The sequence below is a fragment of the Amphiura filiformis genome, chromosome 15 (genome assembly GCF_039555335.1).
Source record: "Amphiura filiformis chromosome 15, Afil_fr2py, whole genome shotgun sequence".
NCBI classification, from domain to species: domain Eukaryota; kingdom Metazoa; phylum Echinodermata; class Ophiuroidea; order Amphilepidida; family Amphiuridae; genus Amphiura; species Amphiura filiformis.
In genome coordinates, this window is record NC_092642.1 from 48,266,014 (window position 1) to 48,288,512 (window position 22,499).

The following is a 22,499-nucleotide window of genomic DNA, read 5'->3' on the forward strand; positions in this document are numbered from 1 at the left end:
ACCCAGAAGTTAAGAACTGTAACCCCCACATTAAGAGTGTGGTTAACCTGTGGAAAAGTGTGATGAAAAAATACAGCTGAAAATAACCGTGATTCTGATTCATAATATGAATGTCCTAAACCTCAAACCATTATTGTAAAATTAATAATCAGAGAAAAATGATGAGGATTCAACTTTGCTACCGATGGTACTAGCTGGTATAAATATATCATAGAGGGTTAGGAGCTAAGAGATATTTTCTCAAAATATCAAGAGCTATCTTAAGAACCACTGAACCAATACTAGACTTGTTTGTACTTAATTTGATGCATTTTTCATGCTGATTCCAATGGTCATGAAAATGTACGATTCTGAAATTGTATGTGTAAAATCACAATAACAACATTACAAGTCATGATAAACTTTGGTCTACTCACAATACACTCTCCTTGGATGCACACACTTTCATGATCGTCATAGGAACAAGGTGTCCCATCGGCAACATTGTACTCTGTCATGACGACATCGCGGGTTTCTTCTGATATGCATGTTAAACGACATGATAAGGACCCTGATAAAGAAAAAAGAAATATACTTTAGCATGACTATGTTGCATCCTCCATATTTCGTGATCCTAGCATCTTTCTTTTTTGCATATGATGCAGATTCAACATCTATAATGAAAAGCAAGTGATGATATTCATTCATTTATAAAATCTTTGTCTAAACCAAGATGGCAATTATTTCATATCCACCCCTCTCTATAATGTCACAGACTACCGTATTGTTTGTAATAAACGCTCTCCCTCTAATAAACACTCCCCTCCAATTTTTCTGTGAAAAATTGACAAAAATGTCAAGCTTAAAACATGTATAACTTGCATCAGTCTTGTCAGTGACGATCGCTAAATTGCATGGACAAAACCTATTATGACTCACACTTCCATCCATTCCATTGCCTAATTATGGTAGAATTTCACCAGATTCTTGCTTGATGATGCACTTACGGGTGTAATTTAGATGTATTTACCACGAAAATGATATTTTCCATGGGCGTCGTCATAATACTATATTAGTATCCCTCCTTTCTACAGGAGCAAGTTTTTTCACTGACAATTCACCTTCAATAAATGCCCCCCTTTTGGAAAAATGCAATGCCCCCGGGCGTTTATTACAAACAATACGGTATATACATGTGTTGACTTACTATTTCTATTTTCATGTGGTAGCCATGTATGAGTCCGTCCTCTAAATTGCCATTTAGCTAGGTTCTCTTCACACTGTGACGCTCTTCTGTCTGCTGGTCTGTGCTTACAATCCTACAAGACAAAAATGCAAAACCAATTGCCAAATACCATTATTATATCATATAATTTTGGTAGTGGCATATGAATTAGGTAGTTCATATACTTGGGTAGAATGTCAAGTTGTTGGTCCTGTATAATTTCGGTAATTTCTGTCACACATAAATGGACCAAAATGACAGTACCTGTGATCCATGTGGAAACAAACATGAGTCCTGCTAGGACAGATTGTTGCCAAATTCGAGGCTGTACTATCAGCATAACTACCACCATGATACATTCGACACCCAGCCGCATGGAGAGAGTTAAGATATCTTGATAAATATTATAAAACAATCTCCCCCATTCAGTGGCTGAACACCGTTGAATGTACATACCTGTGTATTGCATAGTTTATAGTCCAATCTTTGTCCTTTACAGGGATTGCCTCCATTAAGTGGTCTGTAGAATAAAACAAAAATAATGAATATTTGTAAATTATTGACTATAAACAGTATTGAGATGTAGATGATATATCATAATTTACAATTTATAATATAATGTTACTTGCTCCTCAGACATAATAGTAGGATGTGCATATTGATGAGAAAACCTTACTTGCCAAGTTTGAATTCTGTCCAACAAAGCATTCAGTTTTGACTTATGCCATTTTTTGTCATCTCAAAATCCCATTGAATTACAAAAATAGCCAAACTTTTGAAAACAAAGATTTTATTACAACTGATACAACACCCTTGCAGGATCATAACTCCTGTGTCAAATCAATCAGGTCTATTTATTTAAATCTTTAATCATAACTAAAAAACATATTTTCCCCACCTATTTTAAGAGTCTTATAAGAATTGTAACAATTCTTATGTTTTTCTTTATTTTTTGAAAATTCCCTAAATTTTGACAGTTTTTGATTTTAGTAGCCCAAAAGGAAGGTGCTATGGTCAGCAAAGATTTAAATGAATAGACCTGATTGATTTGACACATCAGCTATTATTCTGCAAGGGTGTAGTATCCAAGTCAGCTACCTTAACCCTAACTTCCACCATGATTTTTGGGTAAAAAAAGGAAAGGAAAGAATTAGAAGGAAGGAATAGAGAGAGAAGATAAACAAATGGTTTGTTTCCTGACTTCTGCTCCCACACTACACTTATATGAACACTCACTCCGACTTATGATAATACTTACGGTGGGTTGTTACATTCTCTTGTCCTGACTTCTGCTCCCACACTACACTTATATGAACACTCACTCCGACTTATGATAATATTTACGGTGGGTTGTTACATTCTCTTGTCCTGACTTCTGCTCCCACACTACACTTATATGAACACTCACTCCGACTTATGATAATATTTACGGTGGGTTGTTACATTCTCTTGTCCTGACTTCTGCTCCCACACTACACTTATATGAACACTCACTCCGACTTATGATAATACTTACGGTGGGTTGTTACATTCTCTTGTCCTGACTTCTGCTCCCACACTACACTTATATGAACACTCACTCCGACTTATGATAATAATTACGGTGGGTTGTTACATTCTCTTGTCCTGACTTCTGCTCCCACACTACACTTATATGAACACTCACTCCGACTTATGATAATACTTACGGTGGGTTGTTACATTCTCTTGTCCTGACTTCTGCTCCAACACTACACTTATATGAACACTCACTCCGACTTATGATAATACGAAATCATGCAATTGTCCAATCAGAATATGTGTCTACAAACTAGACCACTCCCAATGAATAATTAGCTACATTCCAAGTTAGGGATGAAATCAAAACTTGACCAGCGGTTGACCAGCGGTTCAGTCTGGTTGCCATTGTTTAGAACAATAGCAACCAGGCGGAACCGGACGAGTTTTGATTTCATCCCTTAGGACATTCATCTGTTGACTTTTGATACTACTTACAGTGGGTTGTTACATTCTCTAGTCCTGACTTCTGCTCCCACACTACACTTATATGAACACTCACTCCGACTTATGATAATACTTACGGTGGGTTGTTACATTCTCTTGTCCTGACTTCTGCTCCCACACTACACTTATATGGACACTCACTCCATGATGACCAGTCACTCCAATGTCCATCTTGGCGTTCTGTATCTGTATACACACATTCTCCTTGCATACACCACTGCCCTCCTTGCCCCCCCTCCCCCCACTGTTGATAATACTTACGGTGGGTTGTTACATTCTCTTGTCCTGACTTCTGCTCCCACACTACACTTATATGAACACTCACTCCATGATGACCAGTCACTCCAATGTCCATCTTGGCGTTCTGTATCTGTATACACACATTCTCCTTGCATACACCACTAGAAAAACAATAATATCGCTGACACTGTTATGAAGGTTTGGCGTATCTCAGCAACTTTTGCGTAAAACTCTATACTAAGTTGTACTGTACACATTAATGAACAAAATAATTTCAAAAAAGTTACAAACTAAAGTCAAATAACCACATTTGTCAAAAACAATAAGGGAACTTGAGTATAAGATCTTACCCGATGCTAATGGTCTCAGAGTAGCCCAGCAAACACAAAATGTTTTTAAAATGATTTAAACAGGTTATGGGTTATTTTGGGTTTTGGTCAAAACGTTTTACTAAAATTACAATGTCGGGTTCTATAAACGTCATGAAAACATTTAAAAATGTTTTGTATGAAAACACACTACAACAACATTTTTAAAATGTTGTCAAACAAGTTTTCAAAAAATGTTATGAAAACGTTTCATACCATTATACCCTTCATATGAATTTGAATGTTTTCTGGCAACCTTTGTCTAACCTTTTACGAATAATGTCAAAAACGTTCTGTGTTTGCTGGAGGGACAATCATCATTCAGACTTATAGATGAATGAATGAACCGCACCGTAAGTGAGCATGATTTCATTATGGAAGGACATAAGACAAGAGTATAATTTGGTTCACCTTAAGTTCGGTAGTGACGTATGTGCACATTTCGCTTGCCGCAGTATCAAATCGCGCGAGTAAAGATAAAAGCACTGAGTGTACACGCACACGTACAGGGGCGGCTAGTCGGCAAGCTTGCGGTGCAACCACGAAAAAGCATTGACGTCACTACCAAACTTGAGGTGAACCAAATTATAGGTAGAGGAGTTTTGAGTCTCTGGGATCATTCATTAAAGCCATAATGTACGATTTCTGTCAAATTTTTCAATGTGTTATTCTTCACCCAAAATGCAGAAATATATTAGTAATAATTGCCAGAAAGGGTTTCTGTCCATTTTAAGTCGATGTAACAAAGTCAAGTGCCTGAAAGAAACCTCACTGGCTACTTTGGCCATTCAATATGGAGTTCTATGGGGGTTAAAATTGCTTTGTTGACCTAACAATTTGGCTGATTCAATTTAAGTATAAGTTGGGACATGCATTTACATGTGCCAAAAAGAAATCAAGTGTGAAAAAGATGTTACCAATTTTGCATTATAAGATTGTACATTATGGCTTTAACATCGGAAATGATAGTACCGGCCACCAAAATTAGAAGACTGGTAATAGCAAGGAGCACCACTTCCTATTATATGGTCAACATTCCAAAAAACAGAGGCCATTCCACAGAGTCTAAAATTTGCCAGGGTTAAAATGATAAGCACATCAATGCCTAAGAAATGTGAGCAATTTCTCAGGATCCATAACTGGTTTTTGGACAAATTGGAACAGATATGATTTTAAGGATAACAATTAGAGTAAGATAGAGAGAGAGAGAGAGAGAAAGAGAGCTTTATTACTTTGGTCATGTAATGAGAAAAGAGGATAGGTTTGGGTGATTGTTAAAAACAATAAATTTTGATTAATTTTTTTTTAATCGATTATTTCCAATGTATCAAATATTGTGTGACTGCTATCCCACTATTAAACATTGCTGTTCATTTTAAGTGGAGAAACACATAATTTCAGATAATTATCATCTAAATGATGCAACTATTAAAAAAAATATCAGTTGAAAACATTGCTTAAAAATCTCTTTGCTTGAAAAATCAATTGATTACTTTCAATTAAAGCAAAATGTTGATACTTCAATCACATTTAATTTCAAATTAATCAAAATATCGCCCAAGCCTGAAATAGGACAGCATTGTAAAGTAGATCATTCAATAGCGGCGTCAGCCTTTTCCACAGGATCCGCCATCTTGTGGGTACTGCCGTTCTGCATGTCATGTGTTAGACATTACGCCCCCGATTACGCGGAAGTTGCGGCATGTGACGCACCTCTTCAGTCAAGTGTCAACGCGGTGATCTCAGCAACAAGGCACTCCGTACCCACAAGATGGTGGTGTTGACGTCACAATGACTACCACTATGAGCAGTGAAATGATGCAGAGGGAGGGGATGTCCAACAACATCATGGACTGATGATATTAAGAATTGGACAGGTGGACATATGGCAGCCACCACATACATGACAAGAGACAGGGGTGGATGTTGAACTCTTGTAAGGGTCATAGCTGCGCCTATGGGTGCCATCTGACAAGAGAGAGAGAGAAAGGTTGAATGAATGAATGAATGAATGAACCAATGAACGAACCAATGAATGAAAGAATGAACGAAAGATGTAAACTCTTTTAAAGGCCGTAGCTGCGTCTATGGGTGTCATCCAGGCCCGTAGCCAGGGGGTTTTGCTATAGTATACTAAAAGTCCAAACAATTTGATTTTTAAAAGCTTTTTTGGTCAAAAAGGTCTAAATTTGGGGAAGAAAGTCCTTTTTTCACAGAATTGCCCCCCTGGAAAGAAGTCCACTTTTTCAAAATCAGCACCCCCACAAAAAATCCTGGTTACAGGCCTGACAGAGAGAGAAAGGTTGAATGAATGAATGAATGAATGAACCAATGAACGAAAGAATGAACGAAAGAATGAACGAAAGAATATTGTACTCCTTACCCTTGCTGGAGCACATACGGTTCCATCAAGGGGCGGTCCCTTCCTAGTCTGGCAATAGAGACCATCAGCGTGACGTCATATGCCGCCATCTTGTGGGTACACGCTGTGATGGTCGTTCGATCTCCATGCGTGAACAGCAAAATCACAGAGTTGTTGCGTGATAACAGCTGTGTGGCAAGCTGCGCCCTGCGCGTATTGTCCGACGCATGAACACACAGAACAGTTGTACCCACAAGATGGCGAAAGGCTGACTGCCTCTATAGGGATTATACATTTCCATGCACCATAACTTCTCACAAGGGTTGTACTGAGCAAACTAATGAAAATTCCAGGACTTTCAAGGCCTTGAAAAGGTGATTTCAAATTCAAGGACTTTCAAGGACTGTGGGAACCCTGCAAGAGATAGGGTGGATGTCAAACTCTTGTAAGAGCCATAGCTGGGCCTATGGGTGTCATCTGACAAGAGAGAGAGAGCAAGGTTGAAATGAATGAATGATGAATGAATAAATGAACCAGAACCAATGAATGAACGAAAGAATGGAGCGATTGCCGAATAGGGTGCAACTCTACTAGTCTTATTACAAGACTGCCCTACCCTAACCCTAAACTCCGTAAACGAGGACTGGGATCAAGTCTAGCAAGTTGCACCCTATTTGGTAATTGTACCGAAAGAATAATGTACTCCTTACCCTTGCTGGAGCACACACGGTTCCATCAAGGGGCGGTCCCTTCCTAGTCTGGCAATAGGGATTATACATTTCCATGCACCATAACTTCTCACAAGGATTGTCATAGAACTGATCAAACTAAACAAAATAACGCAAAAAGTTACGACAAGTCATACAACATGCTCATAATGCCTTACCATTCCGGGTGAACAGGTGGTTCCATCGAGTGGTGGTCCTTTCTTAGTTTTACAATAATATGGATCGTGGATATCAACGCACCACAACTGCTCACATGGATTGTATTCGCCAAACTAGAAAATGAAATAATCAAAGTAATTATAGTGGGAATTTCAATTGAATGAACGCAACTTTCAATGGCGTGATGACTTTTTGTGTACACTGCGCGATGTACGGTACGCCAGCGTGTGCGACTGTGTTTGAGTAACGCGGAAGTGAATCTAACCATGCCAACGCATTCGTGATTGGTTAGCATTGTATCCAAGGTTGTACGTTCGCAGTTGGATCGAGTACAGCTGATGAAAGCTGCGTTTATTCAATTGGAAATCCTACAATAGTAACTACAGTTACATAAATCATTGCATTTTACTTGCTAATTTCATTTGTATGCCCAAATAAGGAATTGAAGAGGCTACTTTTGGGGTACTTTGGGATTAAGAAAAAGATGTTGTATCTGTGATATGAAAATATGCATGAGTTTTCATATAGCTAAGAATGACATTTCTGTTCATATTTTTGCATCCGATTCACTATGAAAAAAAACAGTTTGTAAGAAAACTGAAGAAACTTGAGTTCACAGCGACTGTTTAAAAAGAATAGTCAATTTGTACACCTTGGATTGGATGAACTTACAACAGTGTATTGTTTTCAAAAACAATCATTATAAATGGACTCTGCTAACATTAATCATGCAAACAAATATATTTATTGTAGTAACTTGTTACATAAGGAAATAATTAATTGGAGTGCCAGTACATGAAACACATCTGCACTGCATTAAAACTTATATAAGAACTATTATGTCAATAGCAGTTTTTTTTGCTATGATTCAAACAAAACATTGAATCATAGAGCCTTTCATATAGACCTAACAGATGTTTTGTAGAACTTTCCATAAAAATTGTAATTTTTTTCTTTTCAAATGCACACTTGAATTTGTTAAGTGCCTATATAATATGATCTAGAAGACATACCTAACAACCATAGGATACATCCAAGAAGGTGCCACCTGACAATCCCTTTAATATTGGGTAGTGCTTTTTTTTTTAAGTATTAAAAAGATGTATCCCACAGTTCTTGAATCTTAGTACTGCATTTGGCTTAATTAGCATTCCTGTGCACTTTTCACCATTGTAGCACATTGTTTCCCAAAATGGAATCAAAATGTAACTTGTCTGTATGCGCAATAAGTTGCAATAGTCATGATAGTGGTAACATTTATTCCACAGCACAAATTTATATATATCTCAAATTGCAACGTATTATGTAATAGTAAACAGTGTCATTTAAAAATGACTTAACTTCACATGCCAAGGTGCTAATTGGACCAAATGCAGTACTTCTTCCAAGGGTGGGCGGGGGATAGGGGGCACATCATAAATTTTTGGTGGGTATGCTCCCCCTCCCCTGAATTTTGGGGTGGTGGGTCTTTGGGAGCTGATGGCGTGCCGGTAGAAGGGGGTCTTTTGGAGTTGCAAACAGTCAAAATCAAGGGTCTTACTTGGCCTTCTGGTTTAAAATTGGCTGAAAATTCCAGAAATGTGAGTAATGAGCGGACTTTTTAGAGCCGAAATTATCAAAATTAAGGGTCTTTTGAAGCTCTATTTTCGTTAAATTTAGGAGGACTTTCGGAGCTACAAAATCCCAAAAGGGGGTCTTTGCGGGAGAGCATACCTGTATGATTATTTGTGTTAAGTGCCCCACTTACCCCTGGACTTTTTCATCAAAGGGGGCAACATAATATGTCATATAGTTTGATACACACATGTTACCAACATCTACAAATTCAATGTTAAAACAGTCTACTATTTTGTCAACAGATAAGCCATTCACTATTATCTACAACTAGAGCTGATTATTTATCTGCTACATAGTACATACAGATCACACGAGAGGCTAGTATATAGTTCGATATCTTGCGGGCATTTTCCCATTGTAACAGACCGACAGCTAATTTTCCTTCACAGCCTCAGTGTCTTTCCGCAGCAGAAAATGTCAGAAAATGTCAAGAAGGAGAATAAAGACTTGAACAAAGCTAATCACTTGAGTACAAAATTTAATCTGTGAACCGAGAGTCGCTGCAAAGAACAGCAAATGTAGCATCTGTTAAAATGTTGCAATGAAAAATTGCCCGCAAATACACAGACTATATCTCAGCCTTAGCATTAACAAAATAATTAACTAACAACCTTAAATAAGACAGATTTTGTGTGCACATTTTTTCTACTTGTTAACTTACAGAAGACAACAGTTTAACTATGGAGACACATAGGTTTACCGATTATGAAGACAAAGGTTCACCCACCATGGAGACACAAAGATTTACCGATTATGGAGACATAGGTTCACCCACCATGGAGACACATAGATTCATCAGCAATTGATTTTTGTGCTTGCTTGTAGTAAAAGAGAATGGTTTCAAAATGATTTGAATGCTGTATCCACCATTAAGCTTCCTATGGTACACTAAAAACGGTTATAAGATCCTTTGAGAAGCATGCATAGAAGACTCTCAATGTTAACCCCCTGAGCACTACCTGCCGATCTAACATTGCCTCTGATTGGCCAATTACGTGATATCTTTACTTTAATCACCAATCAGAATGGAGCTTTGAAAATAATTCATCCCAATCTTTTTGCATGGTGAAATTATTCTAATAATGTTGCTGATAATGAAAACTTCTCTTTGACCAATAGGCAGGTAGTTCTCATAGGGTTAATGGCAACATCAGGGTAGAGATATCACATCAACTAGGCCCAACTGTGATGACTGTATGAACAATATTGTATACCAGTTTGCTTGTCTATTAATGTGAATTTTCTGTGAATAAAAAGCTATTATTCTCCACATGGAAATTAGTAAATAATGTTCAACTGTTAAAAGTTTTATTTGCCTTGTTAACAAGAAAGTGTTTTTTATCTTTGGAAGCACCATCAAGTTATTTAGGGTCACTAATGAAGTTTATTTATTCAAGGAGCTAATTAAGTTTATTTGGGGTAGCCAATTAAGTTTATTTAGTATGGCTAATTAGTTTTATTTAGGATAGCTAATTAAGTGTTAGACCTAGTTAATTAACAATATTAAACACAGGGCCAGCACTTCTGTGAGCGTTCTATTAAATGCTAAGGGGTATTTTAGCTAATGCAAAGATCATCATTAACTCCTGTAACTCCGGACAGGGGACAGAGGACAGGGGACAGGCCAGTGGACTAAATGCACATGGGATTGGATGACTTTTGGTGTGGAGGAGCTAGGGTGCACATTTAGTGTGTTTCCCGGTGTTATCACTTAACATTGACTATGTGTACGCATGATCGTTCCCAATTTCGAGAAAAAAAGGGTTGTTTGTTCGCGATATTTAAAAAAATAGGGTTGTTTTTGACGACAGTGTACTCGAAATTAAAAAATAGGGTATATTTTTGTGAATCTGAGAATGTTGAAATCCCAAGAAATCTTAACATTTCTTGCTCAATTTACACCTGGATTTCAAGTTTTGTGAAACTTTTGTGCCTTCCTAATATTCAGCAACTCACTCAGTTTGTTTCTGGGGTTTGTTTACACCAATTACATCACTAGAGACTTCCCAGTTTGCCGCTGTGTTCTTTGGTGTGTGTTCTTGAAATGTTAAAAAAGGGGTGCTTTTGTAAAAGTGTACTTGAAGTGCAAAAAATAGGGGTAATTTTCAAGGCTAATTTGTACCCCTTTTATATAAAATAGGGGTAACAAATGCTGAAAATGTTCTTGAAACCGCGCGACCTATGGGGGTATTTTTGACTGTGGGAGCGATCATGCGTTACGCCTTTGCATAGGCAGTGACAACACCGGGGTGTATTTCCTAGTTGGTTTGGCATTGTTATCAAGGTTTTTGAAAGAAACACTCACTCACCAGCAGCCATATACAGCATGATGCAATAGACGCTATAAAGTCCTGTTTATGTGTACGGTATACAAAAGTCTCAAATGTTTTCAATTATTCTTGTACTAGTAACATGCAATATAGGTGGGTATATAACTAACAAGTATCACCACTGGCGATTTTAGCCATTAAGCCCCCCACATAACTCTGAAAGGCCCTCTGAGCACCCCGCATGAAAAGATCCTGGACAAGCCGGTGCTGTTGGTCATCAGATAGTCTTTTGACTTGAGAGGTATAAGGTACATTGTACTCTTACAATGAACATGAACTGTACTTGTGCCTCATTTCAATAGTAGTCTCCATAGAGCTCCATAGACAGCATAATCATATGCAAGAGAGTTTGTGGAAACTAGTATAATATTGAGTATGTCCACAGATCCTTTCCAGGATCTGTGATGTCTTAACATATGTGCCAGTGTTCACGGGGGATGAGAATACTTAGAAGAGAATCGCTGGCTCATCACATGTTCAGATCCTGGGGTCGCCTCTAAAAAATACCCCAACAAATATTGATAAAATATGATGATGAAATAATGTACAGGCCCAGCTTCCACCCTTAATTGCAGACACCCCATTCCTTGCATACACCCCCCCCCCCCAACATATTCATATATGTTTATGAGTGGGCTTGTATCTGTGCCTGGTATGTCAAGCCGGGTGTCAAGCATGTTAGACTGCATTGCTATGAGGCAAATCCAGTATGTTTCCTTTAATCACTGTGTTGTCTTTTTTTAAAGACATTTCTTGTTCCAAGCTAATAAAAAATAGAACAGGAATCTATTATTCGACAAACACATTTGTACTCATTGCTGTTTAAGAAATATCATATGGTAACAACTATAAACATGGATGGAAAAAACTTTAAAAATATGGAAAATGTGTACGTCTACTGCAAAAAACATAAAATCTGAGCGTACCTTTACTACATATTAGTGTGTAGCAAGCATAGGTACCAACACTGAAATTAAGTGCAAGTGCAAAATAACTACTGCAGATGCTGGTGTATAGACAGAGTGCTGGCAATGGCTGGCACAATGTAGTCCTATATGATATAATCATGATAACTTACAGCTTTCAGGCCCATTACTGAACCACAGCAAGTGGTGAAAATATCATAAAAATTCTATGAAAGAGAAGATAGAGTACAGTAGATGGATCACTCTTGCTTGGTCACTATTATAATGTGAAGATTTTAATGCAATGACGCATAAAACAACCATATTGTGACATTGCAAGGCTGGCTGGGGCAAAGACGTGTAAATGTATTTTATATAACACCCGGGGGGTACTCAAGTTTGGTTTTGGTAGGGACGTGCCGCTGAGATTTTGGAAATGGACCCATAAATATACCAAATTTTCAAGAAATTTGGACCCATTGATATACCAAAAGTCAAAATTTTCGGCTGAATTTAACCAAAATTGTCTTAGTTTTTACAAATTTTGGGAAAATTTTGGGAAAATTTTGAAAATTTTGGCTAGATGAAGGAAAAATTGGGCTGTTTTCCTAAAAAATTGACAAAATTTTGAAAAAAGGACCCATTCATATACCAAAATAGGCTTTGAAATAGGCGAAAATGCTACCCATGTTTGCGGCACGTCCCGTATGGTCATTTGTACTGAGTACCCCGGGTATAACACCCAGTCCGGGCCCAGTCCACACCCTCTGTGTCTGTGGCCATGTGGATGGATCTGCAGATATGCAATTTTTGCATGCCTGTGCAAAATTTCACAAAGCATGGGGTGATTTCTAAAGAAAATACACAATTTGCCAAACACCACAAAAAAACTCATTTGCAAACTTGTAAACAAGGGGAATTCTTCATCCATGAATCAAGTAAAATAATATGCATCTAAAGGTCCATATAGGCCTTACATGTAGATAGTAGCTCGACATTCATATTTTGGGAAACCAAAATATGCACGTTTCCGTCAGTGCAAAATTACTAAATAAAGGGCTACGTTTAACATGAAAACTGCACAAAATGAGATGCAAAAGGAGGATGCATACTATATATATATAGTAATTATATACCCACGAATATACATTATACAGAGTGCTAGGACTGGGATATATACGCTTAATTATTATACTTTTAATTTGACTTTGTTCAGGTAGGGAACCATTCTGGTTTAAAGGTCTGTGTCATAACTAATTTGAGATCAAAAGGTCAATGGTCAACAAGTCCCACACCAGGACATATATGGGACCATTTAGGCCTATAATAACCCTGTGTAGTCTTTTCAAATTCCAACTGACCACAATAATAGGCCTCCCACTGCCGCGATCTGTTTTGGACAAATAGACGCAAAGTTAGAGGGTAATGATTTGAGATATCCTTATGACCAGACAAAAAGGACCACTAGTTATCCATTCAAATTCCATGGCCATCATTATATCAATGGGCTATTCCAATTAAAATCCACGCTACCCCTGAGGAAGATTTAGCTAAAGTCTTCCACACAGAGTGTATGAGTTTTGAATAGAATAGACAATTGGGTAACTTCCATTTGAAATACTCACTCCAGTTGTGGAAGATATAGGTAAAGCCATAATACAGGAGGAGTATGGGTTTCAAAATGATGATCCCTAATCAGTTACATTTGAAAAACATACTCCTCCTGTGGAAGATATTTCCAAAATCTTCCACAGGGGAGTGTGAATTTCAAGTGGAATAGCCCAATAGGCCTCCTGCTGAAGGAACCTGTTCAGGACAAATGGATCAAAGATGGCTGCAACTGTTGCTATTGGTAACACAATTTAACTCATGTTGCGTTGAGGTAATTCCTTACAATTGATGATTATGACAGTTGCCGGCAGGGATGCTATGTTAGCAATTTCTCACAATGTACGACCCTCTGACAAAATTGCTGGGTGTAAATTCCTCAAGAACTGGAAGAAAATTTACTTATAACTCCTTGAACACCGTAAAATTCAATCCTCATTGTGTACTGCTTCTTGTTCTTAAGAGGAATAGGGTTATACTGGAAAATATGAATCCTTTAACCCTCCTTGCAGGCCCGTACGCAGGAGGGTGCGGCCGCACCTGCTCAAATTTGCAAAAGCATACAAAAAGTTGCAAGATATCATAATTTGCAAGCATAGCGAGCAAAAAAATCAGGTTTATATGCTCTTTTGGTCCAAAAAGGTCCAAATTTTGGGAAGAAAGTCCACTTTTCACAAAATTGCCTCCCCCAGCATGAAATACTGGGGATTTTGGCTCATTTTAGCATTAAATTCTTAAATGTTTATTAATTGACATTTATTCTGGGAGCTGAGCAGTGGGACAACATTGCATGATATGCCACTATACTTCAATTAAGTTTTGTTCTTTCTTTCTTAGTCTGGCCCCATCAAGACCCAAGCATGTCTCCACACTGAACGACCTCTTAAACAAGAGACAATCACTGACACTTCAAAATCAGATTAGCTAAGAGCTGCTTAGCAGCAAATTCTACAGTGTATGTTCAAACTATACATTATTGCTATTCTGCACCACTGCAACATCAAAAACAAGCAGCAATCTACAGTCAGATTTGAACTACCATATTATGCAGCATATTAAAGAAACAATAACAAAGAAATGCTAACATTAGGAATGCTAACAAAGGAATACTGAAACAAATGCTAAATTAAGAATGCTAAAATGGAATACTGAAACAAATGCTAACATTAGGAATGCTAACAAAGGAATACTAAAACAAATGCTAACATTAAGAATTCTAACAAAGGAATACTGAAACAAATGCTAACATGGCTAACATTAGGAATGCTAACAAAGGAATACTAAAACAAAATGCTAACATTAGGAATGCTAACAAAGGAATACTGAAACAAATGCTAACATTAGGAATGCTAACAAAGGAATACTAAAACAAATGCTAACATTAAGAATTCTAACAAAGGAATACTGAAACAAATGCTAACATGGCTAACATTAGGAATGCTAACAAAGGAATACTGAAACAAATGCTAAATTAAGAATGCTAAAATGGAATACTGAAACAAATGCTAACATTAGGAATGCTAACAAAGGAATACTAAAACAAATGCTAACATTAAGAATTCTAACAAAGGAATACTGAAACAAATGCTAACATGGCTAACATTAGGAATGCTAACAAAGGAATGCTAAAACCAATGCCAGCATTAGGAATGCTAAAATGGAAAACTAAAACAAAATGCTAACATTAGGAATGCTAAAACAAATGTTTACATTAAGAATTCTAACAAAGGAATACTAAAACAAATGCTAACATTAGGAATGCTATTAAGGGATACTAAAACAAAATGCTAACATTAGGAATGCTAAAACAAATGCTTACATTAAGAATTCTACCAAAAGAATACTAAAACAAAATGCTAACATTAGGAATGCTATTAAGGGATACTAAAACAAAATGCTAACATTAGGAATGCTAAAACAAATGCTTACATTAAGAATTCTACCAAAGGAATACTAAAACAAAATGCTAACATTAGGAATGCTAACAAAGAAATGCGAACTGCTGCCACAGATGTGCTAACAAAAGACTGATGAGTACAATTGTTAGTAAGCCTGTACCTGGGACATCTCAGATGAACCAAAACTAACTATGGATATCTCATCAACACCATCATCATTATCAGAGCTAATGTCAATATTTAAGAAAGAAAATAATGAGGACCACTGCTCATAGACTTCTCTCTCCTCTTCTTCCTCTTCTAGTTCCTTTCCCTAAAAGAAATGGTCAAGCAAATGGTTAAACTATTTTGAATCATCAGATTTCACCAAATGAAGTAATCTGGATTATTGTGAGAAAGTTCTGAATGTTATCATGATGCCATTCTCAACCATTCTTATTGACACCCACTGTAGCATGTTCCAGTTCTTCGACACCTCTGCAACCAGCAGCGTAATCAGAGGGGGTGAGGTGGGGTGCCAGATATCCTCCAAGTGTGTCGCCATATAGAGCGACCATTTAAACAAACAAACAAATAAAAATTAAAAAATTACGAGCAGTTTTGCAAAAATTTCATGATTTCTAACCCCTTAAATTCACCTTACCCCCCGAAACTTTTCTAGGGTTGCCAATAGTCTTTTTACACCATCATGCATGAAATGTCTTCCCTACGAAGCCACACTCCTGAGTTTACCCAAGTTTTGGTTCCAAAACCACCAATAATCAGTTCTCTATGCCATTTTGAGAAATTTAAACTACAAAATGTGATTTCTATTCAATTAAGATACAGGTTTCAAGAGTCATTGCGCTTTCACCTAAATGACAGTTTTTTATCCCATAGATGTTTGTCAGCTATTTCCAGTGGCGTACTGTGGCCGCTTCTCCCCGGGGGGCTGCAGAAAAGGTAAATTTTGCTGCCCCCTTCATCAATAGTAGAAAAAGGTTGACCCATATTTTTTTTGGAGGGTTTGAAAAAGTGAAGAGCACAAAAAAAAAAAAAAAAGATATATAGGCACTAGCGCACAATTTTGATGTACAGTACCATTTTTTTTTTTTTTTTCATATATTTTTCATAATTCTTACGCCTTTTTTTTTTTTTTTAATAATTATTTTTGCAACCCCTTATTCTACCGCAGACATTAGTTTTACCCAAGTTAATGCAAGTAAACCTATAATAAATTCCATATGTGATGCGATCAAGCAAAAGGAGTCTCATGTCTATCAAAATCAAAATTCAGTTTTCAATTTCATTAAATGAGCTATTCTTAGAGCTTACATATATTTTTCTACAAATCCCATCATAATTAGACTTAAGGTTGCTTAGAACAATAAAATACAAAGGAAGTTGAATACTATTATTGGCTATATCTCAAAAATCAATATTCCCAACATCCGACTCATTTTGCTTGATCACATCACATATGTACTTAATTATATCCAAATCATATCTGGTATCTAGACTTTGAATGAAGTGTTGATTAAATTAAAAATTAGGATATCACACCTTGCTGATATGGGTCAATGCTGAGTAATAATGCGGTTCTATGGTCAATAAAACTTCCTTAATTGAAATAGACAGCTCATAATTAGTTCAAGAAAATGTCGATAGAGCATAGCATGGATGGTATACCATCCAGGGGCTGTGGCACAGTTTTGGGACAAAGTGCTTGTGGCTGCGAGGATGTGTGTTTGAGCTTTGTACAAATTTGGAAACAAATTGTTTTAATGATAGGCCTCAATATAAGATACAAAGCAGAACATGAAAAAATTGGACTACGCCTGTTCAAGTATGAAGAAACTATCAAAACAACTTTCTGAAAAAAAAAATCTTTTCTGGAACTTTCAAAATTTGTGGGGTTTTTTTTGCAGGCCCATGCCATTATGTTTTCTGCAACAAGAATTAGACTCCTCAGGCATGTCGCAAGCAATGCGCCCAACTTTTGTTGCATTTTGTTGTAGCTTTGCTCACTTCACTTTCCGGGATCTTAACTTTGGATGCCCCATTTTTTTTACGCGATTGGGACTAATTTTGCTCAGAAAATGAGAAAAGTATAACACATAACTACTGTACCATCTAACTAAATAATTGTGCTAAGGACATGACTTTATAATGGTCAATGTCACTTCCTTAATTGAATTAAAAGATTGGTCATTCAATCATTTTGTTATTAATAAAAACAAACAAACAATGCACAAGAAATCCATGACATGGTTTGGGAGACCCAAATTCAGTAATTACCATAATTAATTATCTAAGTAAAAAAATCTCTATCACAAAGTGTTTGATCAATATCTGCTTTTCAAATATTTAATATTGAGTGTATGCAGTCAGTGACGGCGCTAGGGGGGGGGGCAAGGGAGAATTTTTCTTGCCGCCCCCCCTCCCCGTTTGCACTTTTGAGGCAAAAAACCCCAAATTACATAAATTTCCACTTTTTGCAGGAATTTTTTGAGATTGGGAGTTCAAACCCTCATACAGGGTGTCCCAGAAAAATTACCGAGTGAATAAAATTGAACGTAAGTCGAGAAATAGACATTAGAATCAAAAAAATTAAAATGTAGCGCATATAGCCTATTTTATTGTGCATCATATCCTAAAATTTTACTTGATCGGTTGAATGGTTGTGAAGAAATTAACGATTACATAATGTGCGCATTAATGCAGTTCATTCCAAGTTTGATCAACAGGCGCTTTTTTCATACTCGCTCACTGCTGCATGCTTCCGAAAAGTTTGTGTATCTCATTAAATTTAGTCCACATTATCTATTTTATAATCCGACGGTGTTATGTAATTCATGCTTTCACTGAAGATGAATAACAGTTTGTCTGAGAAACTTTGATTTCTGCAACTGGATGCTTTCCAACTTTAATTCTTTAGGTTGTACAAAAATGTTATATTTCAACTTTCCAAAGAACATTTGAGCCAAGGATGACAATGATCAAGTGCTTACAGCTTTACATGTGATTTTTGATACCATGCAGCATTAATGTTGACGTCTTAAAAGATTTAAGCTTTGCATTGCAATTTCTTGGAAATATTACAAGAACATTAATGTGTGTGAGAATTTTTTTAAGCCAGCTGGAATTCTCTATGCAATAATTCTTTATGCAACATTAATTCAACATTAACATTTAAGCTAATCTGACCTTAATATTTCTCCTAATAATAAACATAAAACTAACCCTAGTTCCAAAATCTAACCCAAATCTAAGTCTCCTTACAGAGAGACAAACTGCAACTGCATGAGTTACCTTTTGATCATAGGTTGTGGTGTAAATCCCCATAGAGTAAGTAAGCTTCCCTCCATGCACTAGGCTCCACAACATGCTCATTTATAAGGGCACAGTTCTTTAACCCCAATACATTTGCACATTCATTGAATGACCTTTTGGGTACAAAAACTCATACTCTGCAACTTGAGGTCAAATTTTACACTATGGTTGTTTAATTGAGGTTATTGAACTATGCCTTTGGGATGAGGCTATTGTGGTCCATAGTGATATTATGGTCAAGATAGCTTCATTTCCCAGGCACCATCTTTATTATCATGATTTCCTCAAAGGTCAATGCTGTACAGACCTTGTTACCAACATGAGTCTATGGTCAACCATATTCCTTTAATTAGAACAGGCCGGTCAAGTCAGTTCATCAGGATAAAAATCCCCGGGATAAAAATACCCAAAGATGGCAGTTTCTTATTGCTGATAAATAGACCTCCCTATCAATGCCATATCTTAGTGTTTATTTGAATACACAGGTACTTTCCTAGTGTAAATTCTACCTTTTGCCTGAGCACTACCTGGCGATCTAACATTGCCTCTGATTGGTAAATTACATGATATCTTCATTTTAATCACCAGTCAGAATGGAGCTTTGCAAATAATTCACCCTAATTTTTTTGAGTGGTAAAATTATTCTAACAATGTTGCTGATTGGTCCAATTGATACTGAAAACTTCTTTTTGGCCAATCTGCAGGTAGTTCTCATGGGGTTAAGCAATTGGATTCAATTTTGTAATATTGGTCACCACCTGACCCTAGCCCTAATATCTTACTCCTACTCCTAACCTTTAAGCTTAATCCTAACCTTACTCATCACCTCAAAACCTAACCCTAAAATCTAACCCTACTCTTATCAGGGACTGTATTTTGGAATTTGCAGGAGAGTATTAAATAGCTCTTCTGGAGCCTTCAAGGAGCCTGCTGTTTACATGGTCAACTAAGGAGAGCTACAAATCACTCTCCTATATCAGATTTAAGGAGAGCAGTAGAGAGCGATTGTACGGTATCTCTACATTTTTATAACCAAATCTTAAGAATGATTTTACACTAAACCCATAATATTCCTACTGACCATAAATACAGCTCTAGTGACAAAACAAAGGTAAAAAATGTATGTAATAAGGTTTCCACAAGTACGCTGTCAGCAGTCGTACCCATTTAACAGTGGCAGCACCAGGAATTGTTTTCATGGGGGAAAATACGGAGGGGCAAAGTGAAATATGGAAGGGGGAAAAAATTAGGGAAATTTTCCTAAAAATGGGCAATTTTGCCCAAAATAGGAGAATTTTTGCTTTGAATACAGCCATTTTTATACCCAAAATATGGCAATTTTTGCCCAAAATAGTGGATTTTCCATGAATTTTTCCTGGCTGGGGGAGAAGACACACTGTGAGGGGCAAAGAAAAAAAGGGCAAACACCATTGAAACTATATAACTTGTTGTGGATTCCCACCATTAAAACCTCTCCAATCATTTGTAAAACATGAAACACATCATCCAGTCTATAAAACATGAAACACATTATCCAGTCTCTGGAGAGATCCATAATGCTAATCTCTGATTTAAACATTATAAGAGCAGGAAGAAACATGCCCTTTTTGACTATGTATTTAAGTAACCCTATGATTGAACCATAGAATTCAAAATAATGATGTGACAATTTTAATCCATGATGTTTTTATTTGAAAAGGTTAACACATAGACCGAAAAGTGTAGATTTCACTGAATGAAGTTACAGAAAATGATGTACAGACCTCTGAAAGGTTTACCTCCATCCATGGGCGTCAATCCCTGGGGGACGGGGGCAAAATGACCCATTTTTTGTTATTTTCAGCCACTTTTTGACAATTTTGGCCAATTGTTCCCCCCCCCACACATTTCAAGCCGGATTGGCACAAATGACGCCATTCTTAATACTTTCTGGTCTATTCAGAAACCATGGCTCTATGGGGGTCAAAAACATCAAAGCGCTCCAATTTTCACAAAAGAGGTGTCAAAATGTTCGTTTTGGTAAACAATTCAAATAAAGATAGGATTAAACATCTAGCATGTTTCGTTACATGCATAATGTATAGTAGTGCAGCTTTGTCCCCCTCCCCAACTGGTACCAAACACCCCATGGTCGGGGGCCCGGCTCATACACTAAATAGGATTTGACTGTTTCAAACATGTTTTTGTGAGCATTATATAATGACTTGAAGTTGTCCATTAAAATTTGTTTCAAATACTTTTTATTATTTCTTTATTTTGGCACAGACCCCCAGATCCTGGTGTTCCCTTTGCACCCTCTACATCTTACAATGGCTACACAAAAAAGCATGCAGGAATAACAAAATGAAGAAATTATGTCATGCCGTATTTCCACATTTGAGGTAACATTGAAAGATTTGAAGCTGAAATATGCTATGAATTATAAGTACGACAAGCTGTATCAGATAAATTTTAATGGCAGTTTTATGACAGATTTTAACTATTTTCACATACTTCAAATTATATAGAAATCTGCAAACGGAAATCACCACTTGTAGCTGACATTTACTTACGAAAGTATCTGTAAAGTTGACGTTACATATTGCGATAATAGTAATAAAAAAGAAACACTGGTCTTTTGCCAAAATCCAATTATCTAATTCAAAGTTTTGGAAATACTCCTGAGCTTTTTCAAGCACGAAAGCCCCACATCAGGAAATCGCATTATGGATTAACGTGAAAAGTCCACAATTTATGTATCCTTCAATTACATTGAAATGAATTTGCGTGGTAAAATGTGCAATTTTGAGTAAGGCATAAAAGATACCTATTTCACAGAATTCTAAGTTTGTTGAACAACTGCTGCTTAATTCATATTCCATATTTGGAATAAAAACACTAATTTGAGCAGTAAAACACTGAAACCAACTAAATGTTGAATAATTACAATTTCTCATACCATATTTGGACTCGAACTGGAATGACAACTTTATAATCAGTAGTATTTCAAGTTCAAGCCTGGGCTGATACACCTGTTTCAAATTATGATATGCCATAGGCTTTGTGTTGTGATCATTTCGATCAGTGGTTCATAACAAAGATAGCATGAGCCAGTTGACCTAGCAACGGCCATATTATAACGTGCCCTAGCTACGCCAGCAAATAATGAGTGCAATATGCTGGCAGAAATCCAACCAGCAAACACTAATGCAATCATTGGGCATAACTCTGGGCATAACTAGACTTTTAATAAAGAGAACTAATTGAACATGAGTAGAGGCAATGTCCTACAACTGTACGAGGGGCTTTTAAGGTTCCTCTTTGTATAATGCATACAAAATGTTGAAATCAAAAGAAAAAATTTCAGAAAGTAAATTAAGAAATAACATGTCAACTCTATAATAAAAAAATACTGTGAAGATGAATACAAACCTGACGGCACACTTTCCATCCTTCACCAAAATCAAAGCGACACTGTTCGTCCATGGAATATCTTTCGCCTGGGTGTTCCTGAATTGCTGCATACCCATTATCAAATGGATCGTCCCATAAACATGAATATCTCCTGGCAACAGGAAATAGCAAAAGGCAACAGGATATTTAAAAAGCATGCGTTTTTGAATGATTTACTTACAAAATGTCAAATGCTTTACTGGAACTTGATGGATGTACAGGGTGTCCCTGAAAGAACTGTTTCGTCAGAAACATAATTGTTTGGGTATTTTAACGCCACAACTAAACATAACTAAATAACTGGTGTGGGTGAGGAATAAATCGGCTATTAC

At 36.8% G+C, this 22,499-nt stretch overlaps 1 protein-coding gene across 2 annotated transcripts in view; it reads right to left on the minus strand.

Annotated features, from left to right (window-relative positions):
- Positions 1-22,499, minus strand: part of LOC140171751 (A disintegrin and metalloproteinase with thrombospondin motifs 3-like) — an 84,626-nt gene that overhangs the window by 21,097 nt on the left and 41,030 nt on the right. The window contains exons 10-15 of one of the 2 annotated variants that reach the window (XM_072195069.1): positions 22,147-22,279; positions 6,889-7,005; positions 3,470-3,609; positions 1,661-1,724; positions 1,187-1,298; positions 417-550 (exon numbers count right to left, since the gene is read on the minus strand). In XM_072195069.1, the coding sequence (XP_072051170.1) occupies positions 417-550; positions 1,187-1,298; positions 1,661-1,724; positions 3,470-3,609; positions 6,889-7,005; positions 22,147-22,279 (700 nt within the window). Of the gene's footprint in view, positions 1-416; positions 551-1,186; positions 1,299-1,660; positions 1,725-3,469; positions 3,610-6,888; positions 7,006-7,064; positions 7,179-22,146; positions 22,280-22,499 lie in introns of both variants that reach the window. The other variant, XM_072195070.1, reaches the window with a different exon arrangement.